Source organism: Phyllobates terribilis, unplaced genomic scaffold, assembly GCF_046119375.1.
Source record: "Phyllobates terribilis strain yellow unplaced genomic scaffold, ASM4611937v1 Scaffold_86__1_contigs__length_6382490, whole genome shotgun sequence".
In the NCBI taxonomy this organism is placed as follows: domain Eukaryota; kingdom Metazoa; phylum Chordata; class Amphibia; order Anura; family Dendrobatidae; genus Phyllobates; species Phyllobates terribilis.
In genome coordinates, this window is record NW_027362846.1 from 5,180,356 (window position 1) to 5,203,100 (window position 22,745).

The 22,745-nt window shown below is 43.5% G+C and overlaps 1 protein-coding gene across 1 annotated transcript in view; it reads left to right on the plus strand.

Moving 5' to 3' along the window:
• LOC141197715 (uncharacterized) overlaps nucleotides 1-22,745 on the plus strand; it is a 200,376-nt gene that overhangs the window by 66,776 nt on the left and 110,855 nt on the right. Inside the window, 7 exon segments of the mRNA XM_073662801.1 lie at nucleotides 1,540-1,681; nucleotides 4,979-5,158; nucleotides 5,242-5,365; nucleotides 5,449-5,546; nucleotides 5,745-5,835; nucleotides 7,528-8,611; nucleotides 8,755-8,815. Coding sequence (XP_073518902.1) covers nucleotides 1,540-1,681; nucleotides 4,979-5,158; nucleotides 5,242-5,365; nucleotides 5,449-5,546; nucleotides 5,745-5,835; nucleotides 7,528-8,611; nucleotides 8,755-8,815 — 1,780 coding nt within the window.

Consider the following 22,745-nt stretch of genomic DNA (forward strand, 5'->3'; position numbering starts at 1 on the left):
TAGAAGGAGGGAACAGGGGAAAGTTAGTTTACTGGGTATTTGAGGTGGTAGGCTTGTTTAAAGAGATGGGTTTTTAAAGCGCGCTTGAAGACATCAGGGCTAGGCATCAATCGGATCGTCTGGGGTAGAGCATTCCAGAGAACTGGCGCAGCACGGGAGAAGTCTTGGAGACGGAGGTGCGAGGTTCGGATTATGGGGGATGTTAGTCTTAGGTCATTTGTAGAATGGAGGGCACGTGTAGGGCGATAGGCAGAGACTAGAGAAGAGATATAAGGCGTTGCAGAACTGTGGAGAGCTTTGTGGGTGAGAGTGATGAGTTTATATTTGACCCTGAGGTGGACCAACAACCAGTGTAAAGATTGGCACAAGATAGAGGCATCGGTGAAGCGGCTGGACAGAAATACGACCCTGGCTGCCTCATTCAGGACGGATTGGAGAGGAGAAAGTTTGGTAAGAGGGAGACCGATCAGAAGAGAGTTGCAGTAGTCCAGACGAGAGTGAATAAGAGCAACAGTCAGAGTTTTAGCAGTTTCAAAGGTGAGAAAAGGTCGGATTCTGGAGATGTTTTTAAGATGCAGGTGACAAGAGCGAGTGAGTGATCGGATATGGGGGGCAAAGGAAAGGTTAGTGTCGAGTATGACCCCCAGGCAGCGGGCGTGCTGCTTGAGAGTTATGGTTGAACCCTCCAAGGTAATTTCGATGTTAGGTAGAGTTGGGTTAGTGGAGGGGAGAAACACAAGAAGTTCAGAATCTTAAGTAAAAAATCCACAAAACTGTATATGAACATACACATAGTCTGTGGCATGAAGTTTTCTTAATGGCCACCATAAACACAAAGGAGAGTCAAGATTATACCCACTAGTTTCCTCTTCAGGCATCGTCCAGAGTCAATGCAGAATGCAAATTCTGAGGACAGTGGGAAGTTTGGTGTGAGTGGTTTATTAAAACAGAGCAAGCTTCTTTCTTAAAGCACCATTCTGGTGTTTTTCTTTTTCTCCATGGGAACAGCATAACTAATTTAATGTAAGTTCCTTGCCCCTAATGTTATACTTACCAGACGCCATCTTCTTCTGTTCTTGGCACTGCTCTGATAAGTCGTGATGTGACCGGTCGGATCACTCCAGTGCTTTCTGGGTGAGCCAGAAGTCACTACTCAATGTATCAGGCTCCTTCTAGCTGTCAAACACTTGTTAAGAGCTTGTGACAATTAGCTTTGACTTCTACCCAGTCAAGAGCTGAGGTCCCAAAGATGGCGGAACGGGAATGGAACGGCGTTGGAAAAAGCAGAAGATGGCAGCTGGTAAGTATATTACTTGGGGCATGGAATAGATATTAGAGATGCCACTCCGGTGGTGATCTCTATTAATTTTTAACTCTTGTGCTCGCAATTTACAGCACATAGATAAACTCAATGCCTGAGCTCTAGATTTAGGAAGTTCCTCACCAGATTTTTGCTCTATACCATCAGCACCATCACAAACATTTTTTTTTTATGGTATTTTTGTGATTTTTACATTGACTCATCTTCTTTCGATTCAGGTTTGTATTAAATACGGTTGTTTTAATTGATATCTTCAACAAAATTTACCTCGACCCATCAAGGATGGATAGAGAAAGGGACAAGATGGCGGAGAGGATAATACAGCTCACCCTAGAGATCCTCTTCCGGCTTACTGGAGAGGTGAGAGATTCTGATGACTTCACATTACATCATTCTTATCTATGGGAATAACAAGAAGTTTTAAAAGTTTGTGAACCTTCTAGAATTTTCCAAATATTATTATTTATTTTTAGAGCACCATTGAGTCCATGCTGCTGTACATGAGGAGGTGTTACATACAACATACAAGTATAAAATACAGTGAGCAAACTAACAACGACACACTGGTACAGAAAGGAGAGAGCCTGGCCCAGCTCTTGAGGAATTACAGTCTACAAGATAATGGAAAGGAGACAGTAGGGGGGGGTTGTGACAACTTCGGTGGTGTTGAGGTGGCATAGGGTCATTGTAGGCTGTAAGCTTTCTTGAAGAGGTGCTTTTTCAAGTTTCTTCTAAAGGTTTCGAGTGTGGTGGATTAACTGATGTGTTTGGGCACAGAATTTCAGGGAATGGGGAACACTCGGGAGAAGTCTTGGAGGCGATTGGGTGAGGAATGCTTGAGTGTCAAGGAGTGAAAGAGGTTTTGAGAGGGCCGGAGGTTGCGCGTTGGAAGATATTGGGAGATTAGCTCAGAAATATACGGAGGAGACAGATTATGGATGGCTTTGTAGGTCATCGTTAGTAGTTTGAACTCGATAAGTTGGGGAATTGGGAGCCAGTGAGGGGATTTGCAGACAGGAGAAGCAGAGGAGAGAGCTGGAAAAAACTTGATTTTAAACTATATCAGATTTTCATTAAAAGTAGACAAAGAACCAAGTCAAATAAATGAGTCAAAAATATTAAACATTGCCATTTTTTATTGAGGAAAATTATCCAATAAATCTGTGAATGCTAAAAGTATGTGAACCTTTGCTTTTAGTATCTGGTGTGACCCCACCCATCCTTCCTTTTGCAGAAATAACTGCATCTAAGTGTATCCCGTAATTGTTGATTAGTCCTGTATGGAGAAATTTTAGCCCACTCCTCCCTACAAAAGAGCCTCACGTCTGTTATGTTGGTGGTTTTCTCCCATGAAAGGCTCGATTCAGGCCCTCCCACACCATTTCTATAGGATTAAGGTCAGGACTCTGAGTTGCCCGTTCCAAAACTTTACCCTTATTCTTCTTTTACCATTCTTTTATGGAATAACTTGTGGTTTTGGGTCATTGTCTTGCTGTAACCCATGCTTTCTTGAAATTCAGTTCGTGACCGATGTCCTGACATATTCGTTAGCATTTGCTGATAAAATTCAGAAATTATTGTTCCATCAATGATAGCAAAACAGCCCAAACCATGACACTACCACCACAGTATGTCACAGATGATATTAGGTTTTTACACTGTAATGCAGTGGTTTTTCTTTTTACAAACATACCTCTTCTCATTTATACCGGAAAGCTTTATTTTGGTCTTCTCTGTCCACAAAATATTATTCCAATAGCCGTCTCGCTTGTCCAGATGATCTTTAGCAAACTGCAGATGGGCAACAAGTACTTTTTGAAAAGCAGTGGCTTTTTCCTTACAATCCTGCCATGCACACCATTGTAGTTCAGTGTCTTTTTGATGGTGGACTCATGAACATTAACATTAGCTTGTTGAGGGAGGGCACCAACGTCCCTTCACGGTTGACCAAGTGAGTGTCAAATTATTATGTTGATTGCGCAATCCAACAGAAAACCAAACGGAGGCAGTGCTCTGTATGGGAAGATTCAGAGAATCTCTAATCTCGTTTATTTCTACTTAGCATTTTATATTGTTTTGAGTATATCAATAGCCAATCACCTACAGACATACTACAGTACTACAGGCTTGAGCCAATGTTAGTGCAATTATTACGGAAACACATATATGGTCATATTATCTTTAGTTCGAAGCACGATGGAAATTTACAAGGTTACCCATCCTGGCTCAGACTAGTCAGATAACAGGAGCAGGGTGTCTCACAGAATATTCTTGTGAGAAAAGGTTAGTGTGAGAAAGTTGCATGAGAAAAGAAGGAAATAATGTATGTTATGCAAGGAGTGATAATAACATGATTTTAAAGCAAGCAGACAAAATGGAGTTGCTCTAGCATGAGTATCAATATGTCCTTTACACTTGGATAGCATGAATATTAATATGTCCTTTACAAGCTAATGTGAGAGGCCTTTAGTTGCTAGAGGTTACCTTGGGTTCCTTTGTGACCTCCCAAGCTATTATACGCCTTGCTCTCCGACTGATCTTTGTTGGTCGACCACTCCTGGAGAGAGTAACAGTGTTCTTGAGTTTACTCCATATTTCTGGAATCTGACTGTTGAGTGGTCGAGTCCAAACTCTACAGAGAGAGGTTTAGAAACCTATCCAACCTGATCAGCATCAACAACTCTTTCTTCTGTGGTCCTCAGAAATCTTGTTTGCTTTTGCCATTATACACTTCCACAAACGTGGCGTGAAGGTCAGATTTTGATAGATCCCTGTTCTTTATTAAATAAGCACTCCCATCAAAGTTTCTATCCTCATTTTGCCCTTCTACCCAGTTAATTCTCCTGTTTTCCATTAGGTCTATGACATCACGTGATTAAAAACTGACAAGCTGAATCCTTTTAAGCTCTGTGTAGAAACAGGAAGTCTCTTTTCCCTGCAGAAATCATTCCCCTCTTCACTTCCTGACACAACTGCTCCATACTCTCCCCTGTCAGAGACTTTTGCAGTGACTCATGACTCATACATGGAAAATGACTTCCTACGAGTCATGAGTCACTGCAAAAGTCTCTGACAGGGGAGAGTATGGAGCAGTTGTGTCAGGAAGTGAAGGGGGGAATGATTTCTGCAGGGAAAATAGATTTCCTGTTTCTAAAAAGAGCTGAGAAAAGCAAAGAATTTACTGGATAGAAAGGCAAAATGATCAATTGTAAGTACACAGTGCTGTATAATATGATGATTGCAATATATTAAGAGGATAAAAACTTTGATGGGAGTGCTTCTTTAAGTCGGGTCACCCAATCACACCTGATTGTCATCTCATTTTCTAAAAGCCCCAGACACTAAATTCACCTTCAAATTATCTGCTAATTTTAACGGTTCACATACTTTTGCCAGTCACACACTTGTGATATTGGAGCATTTTCCTCAGTAAAAAAAAATGAAGAGTTCTAATATTTTTTACATCTTTGTTAGATTTTTTTCTTTATCTGCTTTTGAGATTCGTGCATAAATCTGATGTAGTTGTAGGTCAGATTTGAGTAAAATTATGGAAAATTCTGAAGGGTTCTTAGACTTTTAAACTCCACTGTAACTGTTGAGGCGAGGACTCTGGAAATGTCTGGAGGGAGATTTATGAATGTGTCTCTCCATAACCAGGATTACACAGTAGTGAAGAAGACCTCTAGTGAGCGCTGCCAGGACCCTGTGTCTGAGGGATGGGGAAGACCCCTGAGCCCAATCACGAGGCCTCCACCTCACCCCCTGATACATGAGGACATCAATGACCAGAAGATCCTAGAACTCACCTACAAGATGATTGAGCTGCTGACTGGAGAGGTGACACTGCTGGGAATGCTGGGACATTATACAGTAACGCTATGGAGGGATCGGGGGGATGACGGTATCATTGTATGTGTCAGGTTCCTATAAGGTGTCAGGATGTCGGCGTCTATTTCTCCATGGAGGAGTGGGAATATTTAGAAGGACACAAAGATCTGTACAAGGACGTCATGATGGAGGTTCCCCAGCCCCTCACATCACCAGGTAATAGACAGGACTAAATACACACGGCCTATAATTATCTGTATGTAAAGAATGAATTCAGCCCCTGTATGTGTTTCCTCCAGATCTATCCATTAAGAGGACAACACCAGAGAGATGTCCCCGTCCTCTTCTTCCACAGGACTGTAAACAAGAAGATCCCAATGTTCCTCAGGATCATCAGGTAGATGGAGAGAAGGTGTCATGAGATCTCCCCTATGATGTGTAGACGGCTGTGAAGGTCTTGTGCTCAGTCTTGTTTTATCCACCAGTATTATATGCTTTATACTTGTGTAATGAGAACGGTGGAGATGGAAGGATTAGAGCTGACCATAGATGGGACTTCTCCATCTGTCTGTGACTTTTACAATATTTGTTTCAGGGTGAAGATCTGACCCATATTAATACTACAGAGACATATGTGAGGGGTGATGAGCGGTGTAAAGAGGAGATTCCTACATATGACCACCCAGGTGAGTAGAGACGTCACAGATTCTACTTGAACTATATGTTCAGTTTTTTAGGGTTTGTTCATACATGGATTTTACTCACAGACAGATTTGATATGTAACAAACACTTTTTTTTTTTTAACGCATTGTGACTGCAAAGTTTAAACGCTCAAAGGTTTCTCACCGGTTCAGGAAGTCTGAATCCTTCTAAGCTCTGTGTAGAAACAGGAAGTCATTTTCCATGTATGAGTCATGAGTCACTGCAAAAAGTCTCTGACAGGGTAGAGTATGGAGCAGTTGTGTCAGGAAGTGAAGAGGGGAATGATTTCTGCAGGGAAAAGAGACTTCCTAATGTAGTTGAGGACTTCCAGTTTACAGCTGAAGATCAAGAAGTAATGATGGAGTGAGCCGGGTCATACACAAAAGTCAGGCAAATGGACATCCATAGGGGTTATCTGGGCTTGGAATAAAAAAAGTCTGCAGTGAGTGTATTTGTCTGCAGACTGCCGAATTGTGACAGCTTGCTTTAATGTCTACTGTTGCCACCACTATTTTATATAATGTGTGTGTATATATATATATAGAGAAACATGCGAGGCAAAATAGAAATTAAAAATACACATTATTAGATCATAATTGAAAACAACAGATGAAAATACAAACTAGAAAAAAACATGTAAGAACGATAAATGTAATTACAAAAAGACAATTTTCTTTCCAAATCTGATAATGCAGGGGGACACGTCTGGCACTGCAAGATCTGAGTCCCTGGCGGCGTAGTGTGTTACTGATGGTAGCCTGTGTAACGTTGGCCCCAGCTCTCTGCAGGTCATTCACTAGGTCCCCCCCCCCCGTGTGGTTCTGGGAATTTTACTCGCCGTTCTTGAGATCATTTTGACTCCACGGGGTGAGATCTTGTGTGGAACCCCAGATCGTGGGAGATTATCAGTGGTCTTGTATGTCTTCCATTTTATACTAATTGCTCCCACGGTTGATTTCTTCACACCAAACTGCTTGCCTATTGCAAATTCAGTCTTCCCAGCCTGGTGCGGGGCTACAATTTTGTTTCTGGTGTCCTTCGACAGCTCTTTGGTCTTCACCATAGTGGAGTTTGGAGTGTGACTGTTTGAGGTTGCGGACAGGTGTATTTTGTACTGATAACAAGTTCAAACAGGTGCCAGTACTACAGGTAATGAATGGAGGACAGAGGAGCCTCTTAAATAAGAAGTTACAGGTCTGTGAGAGCCAGAAATCTTGCTTGTTTGTAGGTGACCAAATACTTATCTTCCACCAAAATTTGAAAAAAAAAAAATTCTTTCCTAATCAGACAATGTGATTTTCAGGATTTGCTTTCTCATTTTGTCTCTCATAGTCGAGGTCGACCAATGATGTGAATTACAGGCCTCTCTCATCTTTTTTAGTGGGAGAACTTGCACAATTGGTGGCTGACTAAATACTTTTTTTCCCTACTGTATATAGCGTATGTAAACTTCTGGTTTTAACTGTAGCTTATTTTAATCCTAACTATATTGGCTTGCACTTTTCTGCATACATTTATTATGCTGATTGTACATTATATGTTTAACACCAAGCGTTTTGTGAATAGGTGTCTTACCTCGGTCTTACTCTGGTTATGGTGGAGTTACACTACAATTTCTATACAGAAATGATGCGCTGTTATTGAATAATGATAAAATCAATTTTATTCTTGACAGATGATGACTTTGCCACCAGGAGCTCAGAGGGACATGTAATATTTTCAGATTTTAATGCAGAAGATTGTGGTTTCCAAGAAGATACATACGAAGAGTATGCCATTATTCCAGCCCTTCAGAGTAAAAATCAATCATCTGATCCTTTTCAACAAGTTCTCTCCTCTTCTGATTCATCACAGATTGTTAAGGAAAATGAAAACCACAGAAGGGATGTTGAACATCAAATAATTCCCACAAGGGAGAAGCCATTCTCATGTTCAGACTGTGGGAGATGTTTTAGCATTGAAGCGGGACTTGTTAAACATCAGAGAATTCACACAGGGGAGAAGCCATTTTCATGTTCAGAATGTGGGAAATGTTATGGCATTAAATCAAATCTTGTTAGACATCAGAAAAGTCACACGGGGGAGAAACCATTTTCATGTTCCGACTGTGGGAAATTCTTTAACCATAGATCCGATCTTGTTGCACATCAGAGAACTCACACAGGGGAAAAACCATTTTCATGTTCAGAATGTGGGAAATTTTTTAGGTGGAAATCCGTTTTAGTTAGACATGTTAGAGTTCACACTGGAGAGAAGCCATATTCTTGTTTAGAGTGTGGGAAGTGTTTTAACCATAAATCATATTTCCTTGCACACCAGCGAATTCACACAGGAGAGAGACCATTTTCTTGTTTAGAATGTGGGAAATGTTTTAACCATAAATCATATCTTCTTACACATCAGAGAATTCACACAGGGGAGAAGCCATTCTCCTGTTTAGAATGTGGGAAATGCTTTACAGAGAAATACCACCTTATGAGACACCAGAGAATTCACACAGGAGAGAAGCCATTTTCATGTTCAGAATGTGGGAAATCTTATCGGGTGAAATCAAAACTTGTTACACATCAGAGAAGTCACACAGGTGAGAAACCATTTTTATGTTCAGTGTGTGGGAAACGTTTTACAGAGAAATCCAGTCTTGCTGCACATCAGACAAGTCACACAGGGAAGAAACCATTTTTGTGTTCTGAATGTGGAAAATGTTATTCTCGGAAATCACATCTTCTTCATCATCTAAAAACTCACTTGGGGATATAGCAATGCCCTTTTTTTTTTTTTTGGCAAATTGTAAAAGAAAGAAATCAAGTCAAATAAACTCACATGTTTAGAAGAGAAAGAGAAACCAATTATCAGCCCCGAATGATAATTAGGAAATAGAGATGAGTGAATTTCTTATTAGTCCAAATCATCCCAAAAATGAGTTTCATACCAAATCCATTTGTCACAAATTGTCACAAGAGGTATATGACACTCTGAAATCTCCCTGGACTTTGTATAGAACCCCTTTTTGTAATTTAATCTATTTGTATTCTGTGTACTACATACATCTCAATAACTGAGCTCAGATGTCCAATCTCCTATGCACATTCACCACACAATGGCTGCAGCATTTGCTTGTGCTTTTATAGTGGCTACGATCATCATTTACCTCTTCTTTATGTGCCTCTTGAATGGCTACGTTATAAGGTGCCAAAGTGTTAGGGGAAAGTCCACTGGGTTTTACCTGATTAGTTCCAATCAAACCGAGAATTATTTGGATTCATAAACTTCAAGGAATGAAACCAGCCGAGAATGGTTGCTTCGACAATTTCCCAGGCGTAAGAGAAAGGCGTTGGACAACGCCTTGAAAATAAAAGATATGTTTCAAGTAGAAATAAAGAATGAGAGATCTGCAATATGCTCTAAAATGGCTAAGAAATCATGTTCTAAGTAATCACCTAAACCTTTTTTCGAAGCTGTTGACTATAGTGAAGAAGGCTTTTCTCCTTTGGCGATTGATTATTTTTCCAAGACGGAGGGAATTGCCCAGGTTTATCGAGTCATTTTTACATGGAACACCTTTTCTGCCATATTTCTGTATGGTCCATTTATGTACTTGTATAAGTTAATCATGTACCCCCTTAGATGTCTGTTCTCAAGACAAAATAAAATGAATTTCTTTTAGTCTTTCCTAATAAGATCCTCCATGCACCTCATCATTCTTGTGACTCTTCTTTGTACTTTTTCTAACTCCAGGGCATGCTTTCCATGAAAATGGTGCCCAGAAGTGAACTGCATATTCCAGATGATACCGCACGAACGCTTTGTAAAATAGTAGTATTACGTCGCTGAGCCGCATATCCATGCCTCTTTAATATGTGACTGTATCTTGCTGGCTTTAGAAGCAGCTGATTGACGTTGCATGCTGTTATTAAGTCTGTGATCCTTCTCTGCAAGTGACTCTCCTAGTTTGAATCCCCCAGAACATATTCCCGCAGATTATTACACCTAGATCTTTCTCTACAAGTGGCTCACATTAGTTTTACTGTCCAAATAAGCTGAATACTTATAATTGGGGCCCACTCATAGTAGTAATTATTCCCTATAACTAACTTTAGACCAGTTTTCTATCGAATTACAAATTATATTTTCTGAACCTGGTAACCTTAATATACCCATTAGGCATCCATTGGGGCAATGCTAAAACATTGTTCCTACCCTAGTATGGTGTTCACATAGAATTTTTTTTGTAGCTGATCATTACCAAAATCTTCCTCAAAATTATTAAAAAAAAATCTTCTTATTCATTTCTATTTGAAAGGCACTAATACTAGGAACATTGTTTTGAGCTTTTTTTTCTACCTGAAGTATGTTTTGAAAAATGCCTCTTGGGGAAAAAAAAAGTGCACTTAACTTCTCTTCTTTGAAGCGGATCTCGAAGGAAGTCTCCAAAATAGTCAGAGCCAAAAAGTTTGCCAGAAAAAATTCTATGAGGAGGTAAATTCCAGACCTTGACCAGGCAAATTGTAACGCTGGTAGGTGTGGACCCAATGCACCACTGGCCGGGCTTATCCTGGAAGGGTGTGACTAAGCAACTACCCGGTTTTTGCTTGAGCCTCTGATGGTGAGGATTGACTTGGCCGCAGGTAGTCGCCAGATACCACTCTAGGGTAGTCCCTGGGACTGCAGCAGAAGAGCAGAGGCGCGGGTCTGCCGTACAGAGGGGCGAGACAGAGGTGTAGTCAGCCGGTCCGAGATTGGGGCATGCAGCACAGGATCAGAAAATATAATCGAGGTCAGGAGCAGAGAGGTCAGGCAGGACAGGTAAACAGGACGGGTCGTTAACAAGAAACAGAATACAGGAAAATGCATACATGTGTGCTATCAGAGCAGGAACCAACTTTAGGCCGCGGTGGTAGGTGGAGCTGGATAATAAAGTCCCTGCTAGCATGGGATAGGCCGGGGAACTAAATCTCTGCAGGATACAGCAGGGTTAAATTCCTGCATAGACTGGGCACGCCCCCTAAGGCTAAGTGGATACCAGATGCAAGTGCAGCAGTGCGGAGGAATGCAGGAGGAAACAAACAGCGGAACAGCCTGCCATGAGGAGAAACTGCACGGTGAGTGGGGCGGCACTGAGGAGACATGAAAATTGCCGCAATGACAGAAATGCAGTGGATGTTATCTGTATGGACTTTTCAAAGGTGTTTGATACTGTGACATACAAAAGGTTGGTACATAAAATGAGAGTACTGGGACTAGGGTAATAGGTAGGTAATAGGACTAGCCCTTCTGCTCCACGGGAGGTTTCTGGCCTCCCTGAGCTCGCCTTAGGACACCTGCGTTATGGTTTGACAACAATGGGTTCACAACTAACTCAGTGATATGAAAGAGGGTGAAACACTCAGATTGTGTAACAGTGTGGGGGTACCACAGGGGTCAGTATTGGGCCCTCTTTTTAACATTTATTAATGACATTGCAGGGGGCGTACAGAGTAGAATTACAATATTTGCAGATAATACTAAATTCTGCAGGGTAATCAACACAGAGGAGGATAATTTAATGTTACAAAGGCTTGGGCTGAAAATGGAAATTGAAGATAGAATGTAGATAAATGTAAGGTCATGCACTTGGGCAGAGGAAATAAAATGTATAATGATGTACTAAATTGTAAAACATTGGGTAAAATGGTCACTGAAAAAGATTTGTGTGGAAGGCAAACTCAACTTTAGTGACAAGTGCCAGGCAGCTGCTGCTAAGGCTAAAAAGTAGTCTGATACATTGAAAGAGGCAGAGATGCTCATGACGAGAACATCTGATGTGGGCGTTGATCCAGGGAACTAGTCTGATGGTTGTATGTGGAATTTTTCCCCTAATATGGACTTAGTAGTGTCTGCCCCATGGGGTTTTTGCCTTCATCTTGATCAACATGTTAGGCTACAGGTTGAACTCGATGGACTTGAATTTACCTTCAACCTTAAAAACTCTGAAAGTTTAGGTGAAAAAATCCTTCCAAAAATTAACCAAAAAAAGAAGAATTTTCTGGGGTGCCTAAAAATGATGTTTTTGAAATCCTCAAAAACATGTGAACCAAGCCTAACAGTTTGTCTATTTCTTTTGTTAATAAAAATAAATAAATTTTAAGACCAACTTCGTTATGACTTTAGTGTTTCTGATATTACTAACTTATAAGAATTAAATACATTGTAATTTGTAAGAAATACGATCTAGCTTTCAATAAAGGATGACCAGAAGCACTGAACTCTCCACTTCCCGAGGCCAATATGATTTTTAATCTAGCCACAATGAGGAGTGATCAGATACAAGCCACAGTAATTGCTCCACTGCAAAGACCATAGCATGTATCTCGGGAGATAAAAAGACTGTCAAAACGAGTGTTCTGTGGGGTGAGTGACAAAAAAAATAACATTTTCCCATAAATAAAAATGAATGACCTGTTAAGGATTCGCACGGTGCTTTGTGGTTAACCTAGTGAATTATTTAATAAACTGGTTTTCATTGCGGAGTTTTTATTGAAATAAAGACTCTTCTCCAGTACTAATGATGGGGCCAATGACCCTATCCCAATCCTTAATATTACCCACTGCACCAGGAGTATCGGGAAGTGCAGAGTACCAGTAGAAGCGGAAAAAGACACAAAAATACCAACTCCCCCTCTGTTGCTTGTATTCTGCCCGGGGTCGGTCTGTGATCAGCGCTACTGCAGACGCTCATGGTTAAAATCCAAGAGATAAGGTCAACAAAGTTATGGAGACATACTCCACAACAAGGGGGAACATAGGGAAGCAATTAATATTTGAAACGACCAGACGCGATTCGAATGGAAATACATTCTTAGACTTGGTATGAATGAGTGTTCAACAATGGAGGAAACACCCCTTTATACCTGATTCAATTAGTAATTGATATCACAGGGGAGTAAGATTTGCAGAACACAGTTGTGTGAAGATAAAAGCAAAGAGAGAAGGGAAAGCCACCCCACTCCCCCAAAAATTTTTTTTAAAAATAGTTTTTTTTTAAATAAATGAACCATGCATAAAAGCATTGAAATACCAAGATTAATAATGCAACATAAACTCTCTCCTAAGATTAAGACCCAGGGGAATCCTGGTGTCCAACTCTAATATCCAATAAGCTTCACGATTGCGAAGCGTTTCTTGTCGGGATACGTGTTCAATAACATAGGTTGAGAAACTACTTGTTGTTATTAGAAAAACAAATTTTTTTTTTTAGAGGCAAATGGACATGTGCTGCACGAAGGCAAGCCACATTTGTGAAAACGACTCACTGATAACCACGTGTTTTTTATGCGAGGACTGGGATTAAAAAGACTGGGGGACAGTTTATTTCCGATTGTGGGTGCTCCACGTGGGCACCACTCTGCTACCTTTTTCAAAATAGAGTCCATTTTTCAACTATTTCAAAGAAATATTGATATCCTGAGAGAGGACAGTACTATGGACTCTATTTTGAAAAAAAGGTATCAGAGTGGTGCCCCCAGTTGGTGTCCTCCAAGGTTCAATTCTAGGAGCTCTGCTCTTCTCCATCCATACCTTCGGCCTGGGACAGCTCATAGAGTCTCATAACTTTCAGTATCATCTCTCACAGATCTACCTCTCTGGACCTGATATCACCTCATTACTAACCAGAACCCCACAATGTCTGTCCGCTATTTCATCCTTCTTCTCTGCTCGATTTCTAAAACTGAACATGGACAAAACTGAGCTCGTCATCTTTCCCCCATCTCACTTAATTCCCCCAACAGACCTACCCATCAAAGTCAATGTCTGCTCATTCTCCCCAGTCCTGCAAGCTCGCTGCCTCGTGGTAACCCTTGTTCTCTCCTTTAAACCACATATCAAACCCTTTCCACTTCTTGCTGACTCCAACTATTCCTTAATCAAGAATCTGCAAAACACTAGTGCACATTTTTATCATCTCCTGTTTCGACAAAGCCATCCACAACCTGTCTCCCCCATACATCTGTGACCTTGTCTCCCGGTACTTACCTGCGTGTAACCTCCAATCCTCACAAGATCTCAAGATCTTCTTGCCTACTCCACTCTTATCTCCTCTTCCCAAAATTGCATACAAGATTTTTCTTGTGCATTCCTCCTCACAAGATCTCCTTGCCTACTCCCCACTTATCTCCTCTTCCCAAAATCGCATAAAGATTTTTCTCGTGCATTCCTCCTCACAAGATCTCCTTGCCTACTCCCTTCTTATCTCCTCTTCCCAAAATCGCATACAAGATTTTTCTCGTGCATTCCCTTTACTCAGGAACTCTGTACCCCAACATATCAGACTCTCGGCTATCATGGAAACCTTCAAAAGGAACCTGAAGATCTACCTTTTCCGACAAGCCTACAATCAGCAGTAACCCTCATTCCACCATACCGCTGCACAACCAGCTCTACCCTCACCTACTGTATCCTCACCCATCCCTTGTAGACTGTGAGCCCTCGCGGGCAAGGTCCTCTCTCCTCTCGTACCAGTTGGAGACTTGTATGGTTCAAGATTATTGTACTTGTTTTCTATTATGTATATCGCGCAGATCCCATTGCTGCCACCAATATGTCAAGGATAACACAGGGGAGATTACATAGATCTCCCTGCTGTCACCAGTTTGTGGGGGGACGTAACTCCGCTGCCTATAGATATCAGGACAATTACGCAATTGACTGATGAGTGATGGACTAGGTCATGGCTGCATCATATCATATATACACCTCCCATTCCAACGCATGGAATATATATACTGTCATGGCCGAAAGGTTTTGACACCCTTGAAATTTTTCCAGAAAATGAAGTATTTCTCCAATAACATTATTTCAATGACACATGTTTGCTATAAACATGTTTATTTCCTTTGTGACAAAAAAAAAGAAAAAAAGGCAAATTGGACATAATTTCACACAATATTCCAAAAATGGGCCGGACAAAATTGTTCGCACCCTCAATATTTAGTTTAGTGATGAGCGAGCACTAAAATGCTCGGGTACTCATTGCTTGGGTCGAGCAAATCGTAATGCTCGGGTGCTCGACCCGAGGAACGAGTACAATGTAAGTCACTGAGAAATTCAAGCATTTTTCCTGCGCCCCCCCCAGGAGGTCTGGAGGGGTCTAAAAATTGGTGAAATCAATGGAAACAGCACTGAAATGGCATGGGAACAGCATGGGGAAGATTCCTGGAAGCATCTCTGAATCCCAGGCTGTGAACTATGTTGTCAGAGGTATTAAGCCACTTTTATGGACTGACAATAAAACATACAAAAACGAAGATAACATATTTTCTAGGAAAATCCATTTTAAGAAACATTCTTTCCAGGATAATGGCTTGTAAATAAGGCCAATAAATAACAGAGAAAAATGCTCCTCCACACCTTGGGCCATGTTCAGACTTAGTGTTTTTGCTGCGTTTTTGCATGGTTGCATTGCTATCAATGGTGAAAAATACATTCACCAGTAAATGTAATTTTAACATTTTACTACCTTATCTGGCCATGTGGTGTGCGAGACATGATCAGACACATACTGTTTCATTTAGGAAGGAGGGACTCTGAAAGTCACAAAGCCTATTTTTTTCAGGGCCAATCGACGGCCCTCACTATTTGTAGAGGGCCATCAGGTGGCCCTTACTATTGCTAGAAGGCCGGCAGTCGGCCTTTACTATTGTTAGAGGTCCAGTAGCCGGCTATGCTTTGCATAGCTGTATATTGCTACTGCAATATAATTTATCCATCTGAGGTGGGCAAATTTTATTTTTCGTATTAATACTGTAAAGTTTCAAACTTGGAGGGTCAGCAGGCGGCTATTCTTTGCATGGCAATATATTGTTACTGCAGTATAATGTATCCATATGAGGTGGCAATATTTTCTTTTTCGTATATCATCTGTATATATATAGAGTGCCAGCAGATGGCCTCCACTATTTTTATAGGGCCAGTAGATGTCTTGGGACAGATGAGACCAAGACAGAGCTTTTTGGTAAAGCACATCATTTAACAGTTTACTGTAAATGGAATGAGGCCTACAAATAAAAGAACACAGTACTTACAGTTAAATATGGTGGAGGTTCAAAGATATTTAGGGGTTGTTTTTCTGCCTCTGGCACAGGGTGCCTTGACTGTGTGCAAGGCATCATGAAATGTGAAGATTTCCAAAGGATTTTGGGTCGCAATGTAGTATCTAGTGTCATAAATAGTGTTGAGCATTCCGATACTGAAATATCGGGTATCGGCCGATATTCACTGTATCGGAATTCCGATACTTAATTCCGATACTTTTATAATATCGAATACCGGAATCGGAAGTTCCCATAATGCCTGCGCTCTGCAGTGTCTCTGAAGGATGACAAGCTGGATGGCAGCGCTCAGCTGCGATCCAGCTTGTCATCAGAATGCCATCCCAGCGTGGGAGAATTCTCCTGATTGTTTAAAAGCCGGCGCGCGGTAAAAAGCCGCCGGCTTTTAAACAATCACGCAGCCCCATACTGCTTCCCCGCAGCCTCCCACCCCGATCCTCCGCTCCCCTCGCCACCTCCCATCCCGATCGTAAATTAGGACCGGGCGGGGAGCGCAGCACCAAGGAGCGAAGGACCCGGGCGGGGAAGCCGGCAGTGAAAAGACTTCACCGCCGGCTTTCCCGTTCTGTGCTGCGCTTTCCCGCCGGTTATTTCAAATGAACAGCTGAGGTATCAGGTGATGCCGATCAGCTGTTCATTTGAAGTAGCCGCGGTGCCCTCAGAGGGTTCATGTGAGTTCATGCTTGACTGCATGAACTCACATCAACTTTCCCACGGCCGCACAGGTCAGCCTCACCTCCCAGACCATCAGCCCGTCATGATTAGTGTGTGTGCGGGGTGTGTGTGCGGGGTGTGTGTGCGGGGTGTGTGTGTGTGTGCGGGGTGTGTGTGTGCGGGTGTGTGTGCAGGGTGTGTGTGTGCGGGTGTGTGTGCGGGTGTGTGTGCGGGGTGTGTGTGTGCGGGGTGTGTGTGCGGGTGTGTGTGCGGGCAGACATAGGCCGATGTGACACTACTACTCCCATCGGCCTATGTCTGTCCCCCGTCCACTCCTGCCAGCAGGATCAGCTCGATGGGAGCAGTAGTTCCCATCAGACTGATCCTGCTATTTAAATTGCCCTACTGTGTCCCCAATAAATGTTAGATACATGTCATTGGTGGCCAGTGGTTACCTAAAAGAAATTAGTTCATACATTACCTGTCCCCGCCGATCGCCACCTAAAATAAAGTAAAAAATAAAAAACTACACCTATACTCACCTAGACACCTAATTCCCCGAAGCCATCGATCTCCTGTAATAAAATATAAAATAATAAACCACAACCTTATCCTTACCCCTCCGTAGCAGTCCACGAGTGTCCCACGAAGATCTCCAGTTCAGAGCAGCCACATAGAATGTGACCGCTCTGAACCGCTGCCGCCGCTAGAATGACGGGGCCGTAAGGGTTCACCGGAGTTCAGGCAGCGCTGCTCCGGTTAGCTCCTTTACGGCACTGCTGTATCGTGAGAAATTCCCACGGTACAGCACTGCCGTAAAGGAGGTCTCCGGAGCTGCGCTGCCTGAATGCACTCCGGTGACCTCAGTCAGTGGCTCCCGCTGCCGGGAGCGGATGTGTTCCCGGCAGCGTGAGCTTACAGCAGCCATGCACAGCTGTCACCATCTCCAGATGTGACAGCTGTGCATGGGAGATCAGCGCAGGAACGTGGACAGGTAACTATTTTTTTTTAGTAAACTAAGAATTAAATAAAATGGTGTTTTATTTCAAATAAATTATTTTTTTCTGGGTGTAGTGTGTTTTTTCTTTTTAACACTTTGTAGGTTAGTAATGGGGGTGTCATATAGACGGCCATCATTACTAACCTGGGCTTCATGGCAGCTGGCGCTGACATGAACCCCACCACTATTACCCCCTGCCACCGCACCAGGGCAGCGTGGAAGAGCGAGGCTAAGTGCCAGAATTGGCGCATCCTATGGATGCGCCATTTCTGGGGCGGCTGACGGCTGGTGTTTCTAGCCTGGGAGGGGGCCAATATTCATGGCACCCTTCCTGAGCTATTAATATCAGCCCCCAGCTGTCTGCCTAGCCTTTGCTAGCTATTAAAATAGAGGGGACCCCACGTCATTTTTTTTGGGGGGGTCCCCCATTTTAATAGCTAGTAAAGGCTAGGTATTCAGCTGGGGGCTGATATTAGTAGCCTGGGAAGCTCCGTGGGTTTTACCCCCTTCCCAGGCTTCAAACATCTGCCCCAGCCGTCTGCTTAACCTCCGCTAGAGACTAAAATTATGGGGGATCCCACGCCATTTTTTTTTTAAATAAATCCTTTATTTTAACACTAAATGACATTTGAGGACTTAATAAAGATGCAGTCCCTAAATTATTATTTATTTTTTAATAAATTTTTCCCAAAACTTTTGACGTGGGCTTCGCCATATTTTTGTATGCCAGCCAGGTACAGCATCCAGCTTCTATGAACGCGCCATTTTCCGGGGCGGCCGCGGACTGCAATTTTCAGCGGGGGGGGGGAGGGCAAAAAGCTTGGGCCTCCCTGCGCTGCAGATTCCATCCCCCAGCTGCCTAGTTGTACCTGGCTGGACACAAAAATAGGGAGAAGCTCCACGTTTTTTTTTTTTTAATTATTTCATGAAATTCATGGAATAATTAAGAAAAAAAGGGCTTCCCTATATTGTTGTGTCCGGCTAGGTACAAATAGGCAGCTGGTGGTTGGGGGCAGCCCGTTCCTGCCTGCTGTACCTGGCTGGACACAAATATAGTGTGAAGCCCCACGTCAATTTTTTTTTAATTATTTCAGGAAATTCATGAAATAATTAAAAAAAAATTATGTGGGGCTTCGCCCTATAATTGTGTCCAGCCAGGTACAGCAGGCAGGAACGGGCTGCCCCCAACCACCAGCTGCCTATTTGTACCTAGCCGGACACAACAATATAGGGAAGCCCTTTTTTTCTTAATTATTCCATGAATTTCATGAAATAATTAAAAAAAAAAATGTGTGGCGCTTCGCCCTATTTTTGTGTCCAGCCAGGTACAACTAGGCAGCTGGGGGCTGGAATCTGCAGCGCAGGGAGACCCAAGCTTTCTGGGTCCCACCCGCTGCAAATTGCAGTCCGCAGCCGCCCCGGAAAATGGCGCGTTCATAGAAGCGCCATCTTCTGGCGCTGTACCCAACTCATCCAGGGCCCTGGTGCGGTGGCTCACTGGGTAATAAAGGGGTTAAGGCCAGCTTGGCATTATCAGCTGGCCCTAAGCCCGAAATTCATGGGGTCACGCCAATATTAGACATGACCGCCATGAATTTCTAGTAAAGTATTTAAAAAAAACACAAACACCCAGAAAAAAGTCCTTTAATTGAAATAAAGACACAATTCTTTATTGTTCTAAATTAAACCATACTTACCGCCACACCCATTCCAGCTGAAGCCAACGATCTCCTGCAATAAAAGTAAAATAATAAAGCAACCTCATCCTTACCTTTCCATGGTTCCCAGGACAGCTTCAGCTCTGCTACATCGAGATGACAGGCTGGACCGCAGCAGAACGCTGCCATCCAGCCTGTCATCCCGCGGACACTGAGAAGCGCAGGCATGCTTGCGCTCCTCAGTGTCTTTCTGTGACGTCATCCAGATGAGCCGAGGTCATGTCCAATGAACTCAGCTCACCTCATGCACGTCACTGACAGCGTGGGAAAATTCTCCTGCACTCAGCGCTTCAGCGTGAGAATTCTCCCACGCTGTCAGTGACGTGCATGAGGTGCGCCGAGTTCATGGGACATGACCTCACCTCATGCACGTCACTGACAGCGTGGGAAAATTCTCACGCTGAAGCGCTGAGTGCAGGAGAATTCTCCCACGCTGTCAGTGACGTACATGAGGTGAGCCGAGTTCATTGTCGGCTCATCTGGATGCCGTCACAGCCAGACACTGAGGAGTGGAAGTATGCCTGCGCTTCTCAGTGTCTGCGGGATGACAGGCTGGATGGCAGCGTTCTGCTGCGGTCCAGCCTGTCATCTCGATGTAGCAGAGCTGGAGCCGTCGTGGGAGCCATGGAAAGGTAAGGATGAGGTTGCTTTATTATTTTTCTTTTATTGCAGGAGATCGTTGGCTTCAGCTGGAATGGGCGTGATGGTAAGTATGGTTTAATTTAGAACAATAAAGAATTGTGTGTTTATTTCAATTAAAGGACTTTTTTCTGGGTGTTTGTGTTTTTTTTAAATACTTTACTAGAAATTCATGGTGGTCATGTCTAATATTGGCGTGACCCCATGAATTTCGGGCTTAGGGCCAGCTGATAATGCCAAGCTGGCCTTAACCCCTTTATTACCCAGTGAGCCACCGCATCAGGGCCCTGGATGAGTTGGGTACAGCGCCAGAAGATGGCGCTTCTATGAACGCGCCATTTTCCGGGGCGGCTGCGGACTGCAATTTGCAGCGGGTGGGGCCCAGAAAGCTTGGGCCTCCCTGCGCTGCAGATTCCAGCCCCCAGCTGCCTAGTTGTACCTGGCTGGACACAAAAATAGGGCGAAGCTCCACGTTTTTTTTTTTTTAAATTCATGAAATTCATGGAATAATTCAGAAAAAAAGGGCTTCCCTATATTGTTGTGTCCGGCTAGGTACAAATAGGCTGCTGGTGGTTGGGGGCAGCCCGTTCCTGCCTGCTGTACCTGACTGGACACAAATATAGGGCGAAGCCCCACATCAATTTTTTTAAATTATTTCATGAATTTCCTGAAATGATTTAAAAAAAATTGACGTGGGGCTTCGCACTATATTTGTGTCCAGCCAGGTACAGCAGGCAGGAATGGGCTGCCCCCAACCACCAGCTGCCTATTTGTACCTGGCCGGACACAACAATATAGGGAAGCCCTTTTTTTTTAATTATTTCATGAAATAATTAAAAAAAAATTGACGTGGGGCTTCGCACTATATTTGTGTCCAGCCAGGTACAGCAGGCAGGAATGGGCTGCCCCCAACCACCAGCTGACTATTTGTACCTGGTTGGACACAACAATATAGGGAAGCCCTTTTTTTCTTAATTATTCCATGAATTTCATGAAATAATTTAAAAAAAAAATGCGTGGGGCTTCGCCCTATTTTTGTGCCCAGCCAGATACAACTAGGCAGCTGGGGGCTGGAATCCGCAGCGCAGGGAGACCCAAGCTTTCTGGGCCACCCCCGCTGCAAATTGCAGTCCGCAGCCGCCCCAGAAAATGGCGCGTTCATAGAAGCGCCATCTTCTGGCGCTGTACCCAACTCATCCAGGGCCCTGGTGCGGTGGCTCACTGGGTAATAAAGGGGTTAAGGCCAGCTTGGCATTATCAGCTGGCCCTAAGCCCAAAATTCATGGGGTCACGCCAATATTAGACATGACCACCATGAATTTCTAGTAAAGTATTTAAAAAAACACAACACCCAGAAAAAAGTCCTTTAATTGAAATAAACACACAATTCTTTATTGTTCTAAATTAAACCATACTTACCACCACGCCCATTCCAGCTGAAGCCAACGATCTCCTGCAATAAAAGTAAAATAATAAAGCAACCTCATCCTTACCTTTCCATGGCTCCCACGACAGCTTCAGCTCTGCTACATCGAGATGACAGGCTGGACCGCAGCAGAACGCTGCCATCCATCCTGTCATCCCGCAGACACTGAGAAGCGCAGGCATACTTCCACTCCTCAGTGTCTGGCTGTGACGGCATCCAGATGAGCCGAGGTCATGTCCAATGAACTCCGCTCACTTCATGTACGTCACTGACAGCGTGGGAAAATTCTCCTGCACTCAGCACTTCAGCGTGAGAATTTTCCCACGCTGTCAGTGACGTGCATGAGGTGAGCTGAGTTCATTGGACATGACCTCACCTCATGTATGTCACTGACAGCGTGGGAGAATTCTCACGCTGAAGCGCTGAGTGCAGGAGAATTTTCCCACGCTGTCAGTGACGTGCATGAGGTGAGCTGAGTTCATTGGACATGAACTCGGCTCATCTGGATGACGTCACAGAGAGACACTGAGGAGCGCAAGCATGCCTGCGCTTCTCAGTGTCTGCGGGATGACAGGCTGGATGGCAGCTTTCTGCTGCGGTCCAGCCTGTCATCTCGATGTAGCAGAGCTGGAGCTGTCCTGGGAACCATCGAAAGGTAAGGATGAGGTTGCTTTATTATTTTTCTTTTATTGCAGGAGATCGTTGGCTTCAGCTGGAATGGGTGTGGCGGTAAGTATGGTTTAATTTAGAACAATAAAGAATTGTGTCTTTATTTCAATTAAAGGACTTTACTCTGGGTGTTTGTGTTTTCTTTTAACTTTGACTATGGGGTTAGTAATGGGGGTGTCTTATAGACGCCTCTCCATTACTAACCTGGGCTTGATGTCAGCTGGCATTATAAGCTGACATCAACCCCAACCCTATTACCCCCTGCCACCGCACCAGGGCAGCGTGGAAGAGCGAGGCTAAGTGCCAGAATTGGCGCATCCTATGGATGCGCCATTTCTGGGGCGGCTGACGGCTGGTGTTTCTAGCCTGGGAGGGGGCCAATATTCATGGCACCCTTCCTGGGCTATTAATATCAGCCCCCAGCTGTCTGCCTAGCCTGTGCTAGCTATTAAATTAGGGGGGACCCCACGTCATTTTTTTGGGGGGGTCCCCCATTTTAATAGCTAGTAAAGGCTAGGTATTCAGCTGGGGGCTGATATTAGTAGCCTGGGAAGCTCCGTGGGTATTACCCCCTTCCCAGGCTTCAAACATTTGCCCCAGCTGTCTGCTTAACCTCCGCTAGAGCCTAAAATTAAGGGGAACCCCACGCCAATTTTTTTTTAAATAAATCCTTTATTTTAACACTAAATGACAAGTACA